The following is a 5,943-nucleotide window of genomic DNA, read 5'->3' as shown; positions in this document are numbered from 1 at the left end:
GTTTGTGGCGCAATTTGTTCTAAAAATAGAAAAATTGTCCCATATCATAAGGACAGCCCCAATACTGGAGATGGCGCGCGCTTACGGTCTCCGTTCCCGATTATGGCTCCTGGTTTTGAGACACCTAATACTCAGATTTAACCGTTGATGTCTCGCTAGGTTATTTGTCAGAGATAAGAGCTGCTGTTTGAGGGTTTATTTTCAGATGTTCTCTTATTGGTTTTGTTAGATGAGATGTGACTGTAAGCATGATTACGAAATTCAGGAGTTCGCTTGCCTTTGATTCTAGCGAGTTAATTACGCGGCAGTCGGATCGAAGTGTTTTGAAAAAGCTAGAACACCGGGCAGTTTCCACTAGCCTGCGAGTAGGCTCTGGATCAAAAACTATGAACAAAACCTCTCTTAGTTTGATTTGATTGTTATAGCAAAGATAACAGTGACGTCACCAACCGGAGAGCTAAGGAGCGTCATGGCAGCCATATTGGTGTTCCAAAACAGTGAAATGGCGGCCATGTTGGAGTACCAAATCACTGAATTCTGTGGGAGTTCAACTCTTTTCTTATGTATAGACTTTCGTTTGTTCCAATAAATTTGCATGGCTGCAGGACACGTGGGTGCATCGCTCTATTGGCTGGTGAAACAAAGAATTCTTTTTTTTTTTAACGTTTTGAACATTTGAATAACAAAAACAATGTTTGTAAACAAATATCTTCCCTATAAATGCGTGCACACGCCACGTAATTTTTCAATACCTCCGATTTGATAGACATGCAGTTGAAAAGATTCTGTCGTGTGGTTTTGCTGAAACGTTTTAAATTACTCTAAGTTATTTGTATAGTAACCTTTTTTTGAGATGCATGCAAGCCCTAATCAAACTAACAAACTCACTTTTTATTTAATTCCTCAAGTATGGCTGTTCGCAGATCCTGTTTTTTTCGTGGAATATGGAGGAAAATCTCTGATCAAAGTCCGCAATGGCATCATTCCTAAAGTTTACCTTTGGGAACTCGAGGTTTGCCAAATAAGTTAGTGAAAAGGAACTCTTGCAAGGCTTTTGAAATTATTATTTTCCAAAAGAAGACGGTGCAAAAATATAGGTAAAGGGTAAGTCTGCATATGAGCCAAGTGGCTCACCAGGCCGGAGCTTATCCCGGTTTCCGTAGCATGAAGCGACTAGGGGTATTTCTACTCCCCCCTGGATGGGATGCTAGTCCATCTCAGGGTTACACTCAGCATTAAGTTCGCCGGTACCCATTTATACACCTGCGTGGAGAGAGTAAAGTGTCTTGCCCAAGAACACAACTCAATGTCCCCGGCCAGGGCTCGAACCCGGACCGCTCGATCCGGAGACGAGCGCACTAACCATAAATTACTCTAAGTTATTTGTATAATAACCTTTTTTTGAGATGCATGCAAGCCCTAATCAAACTAACAAACTCGCTTTTTATTTAATTCCTCAAGTATGGCTGTTCGCAGATCCTGTTTTTTTCGTGGAATATGGAGGAAAATCTCTGATCAAAGTCCGCAATGGCTTCATTCCTAAAGTTTACCTGTGGGAACTCGAAATTCGCGATTGCAAGTTCGCGGAAAAACATCCTGAGTTTGATGGAGTCTTCGTGTGCTCTGTTAGTAACAATAACAATAAACTCCCCTTTGTCTGCTATTACTGCGGAAATTAGAAGCACAACTGAATTTATTTGCTTTTTCTAATATGTGAAACAGTGTCCTCCAGAGGATCTGTCATTACTACCGTGGACAAAATCTGAAGAATTGCCCTCTGGAGAAGTGACGTCTCTGTTAGATGCCAAGGTTCTCCGACAACTTGTCAGAGTGTATCTAACAAGCAATCCTCCCAAAACGGCACAAGATTTTAATTTTCAGGCCGAGCTGAAGGCTGTGAGCCATTGGCGCTGGCTCAAGGATGATGCAAAGGTGGAGTTAGTGCCCGGTCCTCACCGTGATCAACGGCTTAAAGAAGCAGCCGATTTTGTGTTGAAAAAATGGAAAAAAGAGCTGATTGAGCGGGAGACAAAAGTTCAACAGCCGGCTTCCAAGAAGGAGAAGTTGGACACTGATCATGAAGATGAATCACGCAGTGGCGATGACATCATCTCAGGTATATATCGAATAAAAAATTTATCCTAACCGTTAGAGGATTTTGCCTTGATAAAGCTTTTCTCTGATCGTCTCCTACATTTATTCATATACTTCTTGATGAGGCAGGTCTAAATATGGCAACCTTAGGGCTGGTGTAGACCTGTAATTCGCTACTCGCTCGACGAACTCAGAGACAAGACAAGACACGATTATTTGATTATATGACGATGGATACTAGTTACGCAACTCTCGCAATTGGTATATCATTGAATATCCCACGAATCACTTGTGACAAGTGCGATATTCCATGGTATACCACGAGAGAACGTTGCATTAAGGAAATGGACTGAACTCAACTAGAAGGATCCTTCATTGTGCATTTCGTTCTTTAGGTAACACTGATATTTAGATCCAATGCCTTGTCTGACTGAAATTTAAAAAGTTAGCGAAATTACACACTTATTGTACTTTCCTGAAATTTAATTATGAATGAGAGAAATAATGTTGAAGTGTGGAAATTAATCTAACGAATTGAAGGAGGTTAGTCACGGCATTTTGAGTTAGTTTGGCCGCGTGCAAAAATACCTTTAATTTGAAGGAAACCTGAAAATAGTAGTTTACTGAGATAGAAAAACACCAATGAGATAATAATAAACCATAAACGAATAAGGATGATTCAAAGGACGAAGAAGATTAACACGGATTGCAAAAGACGAATTTGAAAAATATAGGCTAAGCTTTTCAAGATTCGCAAACTGTGGAAATAGTAGGCATCAGTCTATCTCGTGTAAAGGCAAAGTCTGCATACGAACAAAGTGGTCCATCAGGCCGGAGCTTATCTCCATCCCCAGTAGCATGAAGCGATTTGGAGTATTTCGACTCCCCACTGAATGGGATGTCAGTCCATCACAGGGTTACCCCCAGCATTAAATTCGCCGGTACCCATTTACACACCTGGGTGGAGAGAGGCAGCGTGAGAGTAAAGTGTCTTCCCGAGAGCACAACACAATGTCTCCGACCAGGGCTCGAAGCAGGACCGCTCGACCGGAGACGAGCGCACTAACCATGAAGCCACCGCGATAACTTGAAATATCCTTACAATGACAAGTGAAAGTAAATACAAAACAATACATTATCTATCTCCATGTCATATTTTTAACATTACTTGGTGAATGTTGCATCTTAGTGAATGTGCTCAACATTCAGCAGAACAGATTACCCTTCATTCTTCTTTAGAGTTCTTAAGTCCAATATTTTACCAAGCCAGTATGGCCTGTTGGCTGTATCAAATATTATATATTGAAAATGTAAGAATGAAAGATGCTAATGCAGGCATAACAATACTGGAAAAATGGCCTGAAAAAATTTTTTGGGCTCTGAACGGGACTCGAACCCACGACCTTTGCGTTACCGGTGCAGGCTCTACCAACTGAGCTATCAAAGCCAGATGAGAGCGGTCGTGTGTGGGTTCGGTCCGATATATTCAGTGGACGTAATACTCGGCTCAAGTATATGCATTCCATGGTAATAGACCTTTTTCGACTGGGCGGTTCGTTGCCCCATTTCAGACGTTGTGATGATTCTCTTGAGAATTCTTCCTTTCAAATTTTCAAATAGTCGTGAGCATATGAATAAATAATTTTTAGAAGGATAAAAGAACAATTCCCTAGAGAACATCACGTGGTCGTCCAGCAGTAGCAATTAAATAATGAAAGAACGAAAGATGCGAATGCAGCCATAACCCTACTGGAAAAATGACCCGATTTTTTTTTTCTTTTGTTGGTAGAGCATTGCACCGGTAACTAAAGGTCGTGGGTTCGAATCCCGTTCAGAGCCGAAATTTTTTTCAGGTCATTTTTCTAGTGGTGTTATGGCTGCATTCGCATCTTTCATTCTTTCATTATTTAATTGCTACTGTTGGACATCTATTACCATGGCTGGCTAGCTGGCTGACTGACTGACTGACTGACTGACCGATTCACTTACTGACTCATTCACTGACTGACTGATTCATTGACTGACTGACTGACTGACTGATTGATTGCTTTATTGATTGATTGCTTGATTGACTGACTGATTGATTAATTGATTGATTGATTGATTGATTGATTGATTGATTGATTTCTAGATCTCAAGCAAGGCATTTTCTTTTTGAGGATGTATTATGAAGGTGAGCCACGTTGTCCTTCATTCAGCTCAGTGTCCAAAATAATTTTTATGGATGTCAACATACTGTTTGCAAGAGAGCCAGTGTAATCATCAGCGAATTCAAAAATGAAGCCTATCAGGATATTCGGTACCTTTTCTGTGTTACATTCGCTGCTAGAAATATTTTAAAGATGCCAAACATCAAAGCAAATTCAAAACTAATGACTAAGATAATTTCAACTTGAACAGAGTTGCCAATGAAGGACTCTTCGAGTCATATTCCTAATACTTCTAGCACGAATTTGGGCCTGCTTTTGCCGCATCCTCGTCAATGTAAACGAACAACTCTAGTTCTTAATTGTACAATTAGAAAATAACGTAAACCTTATTCAGACCGGGGAGGAAGGGGCAGTTTTGAAGCCGTCACACACAATGAACTCATTTAAAGGCCGCCACATATGAGGGTACAAGTCAATGCGACCACTCCCTTTAACAAGTAGCGGACACAAGCCCCATCTTGTGGACTATCCATTTTCGTCCAAACAATATTGTCCCAAGGACCAAACTTTTGCCCTGCCATTTCAAACCAATGGGAATTGAAGGGACGAGTACCCGCTAATTGTCCCTCAAAACTCTTTTCGTGTGAAATGTTCTTAGGAAATGCCACCGGCGACCAAATTAAAATAAACCAACCACAGATCGTCGCGATAAGCTCCCATAATTTCTGACCAACTCTTTTTCAAGATGTCAGCTTTCGATTGCGGTCAGGAAGAAGCTAGAAGACGATGCTAATGTTGAAGAAGCACTTGTAGTGTTACATTCACATGAGAAATTTAGCTGATTAATGTGCAATTTTATTGATTTATTTCAATGCTTGTGATTTATTTTCCAGCGACACTCGGGTGAGCCTGTGGCGAGATATATTTGTCACATGCAAGGACAAGGGGGCGTAGAACCAAAGAGGAAATTTCGAAATCAAGCCATCTTTGCCTTTTATTTTCTCTGCCCCTTATTATTATTTTTTTTTCTCTTGTTGAGGAATTTCTACTTTCGGCTTAGTGAACCGTGCTCTTTTTCCTGTTTTCGATTTTCTATGACTTATTTTTGTTTTTCACTGGCAGGAAAAGATTAAAAGACCTCGCAGCCTCCTCCAACGTCGATAAAGAGCCGTTTTTGTATGGAATTTGATTTGCAGTAGAGAAGGCTCAGAATTTTGGGCATTTTTTAACACTTTGTACATTTGTGTATTTTTACATTTTTTTACATTTTTTACATTTTGATACGTTTGTTCAGTTTTTACCTGGCCTGTTATTGCATTTTCCCCACATTTTGTGGCAAGAATTAATGTACCAGTATTTATAACGCACCTGTAGAGCCAATCATGCTCTCCTTATTAAAACTTGAATTCAGTCGATCGAGTTTGTCTTTTTTCTGTGCCCAGTATTAATTTTACTTCGACATAAATTATACTTCTGAGACGTATAAATCTGAGAAGCGCGATACGTATCTTAAATGCGCCGTTTCAGACGCTTTTGGCGGTTAAATTCGTCTGGCGTTTTTTGTGTTGTATTTTACTTGTTTACCAAGATGTACAACACGCCTCAGACGGATTATACGTTTGATGCACATGATACTACGTCTTCCTTGATGACAGTCCTGGTTCAACAGCTTTTGTTGAAAATTATTCATATCCGGTAA

The 5,943-nt window shown here is 40.2% G+C and overlaps 1 protein-coding gene across 1 annotated transcript; it reads left to right on the top strand.

The window, feature by feature from the left end:
* Nucleotides 1-1,248: 1,248 nt before the first annotated feature.
* Nucleotides 1,249-5,657, top strand: LOC149110495 (uncharacterized). The gene is made up of 4 exons (XM_089292589.1): nt 1,249-1,625; nt 1,723-2,116; nt 4,226-4,267; nt 5,367-5,657. The coding sequence occupies exons 1-4, from the start codon at nt 1,407-1,409 to the stop codon at nt 5,375-5,377; spliced, it is 666 nt and encodes a 221-aa protein (XP_089148715.1). The 5' UTR covers nt 1,249-1,406; the 3' UTR covers nt 5,378-5,657.
* The last annotated feature ends 286 nt before the right edge of the window (nt 5,658-5,943 follow it).

The sequence above is a fragment of the Orbicella faveolata genome, unplaced genomic scaffold (assembly GCF_042242905.1).
Source record: "Orbicella faveolata isolate gen_17 unplaced genomic scaffold, um_ofav_v1 contig_24, whole genome shotgun sequence".
Lineage (NCBI taxonomy): Eukaryota > Metazoa > Cnidaria > Anthozoa > Scleractinia > Merulinidae > Orbicella > Orbicella faveolata.
Note: the sequence above shows the minus strand (reverse complement) of the source record. Positions and strands in the feature narration are given on the sequence as shown.

Excerpts from the sequence above, each read along its gene's own strand:
- LOC149110495 (XM_089292589.1), top strand. The coding sequence starts at position 1,407 with ATGCATGCAAGCCCTAATCAAACTAACAAACTCGCTTTTTATTTAATT. Across the intron at positions 1,626-1,722 it reads ATGGAGTCTTCGTGTGCTCT|TGTCCTCCAGAGGATCTGTC; the intron begins GTTAGTAACAAT and ends TATGTGAAACAG. Across the intron at positions 2,117-4,225 it reads TGGCGATGACATCATCTCAG|ATCTCAAGCAAGGCATTTTC; the intron begins GTATATATCGAA and ends ATTGATTTCTAG.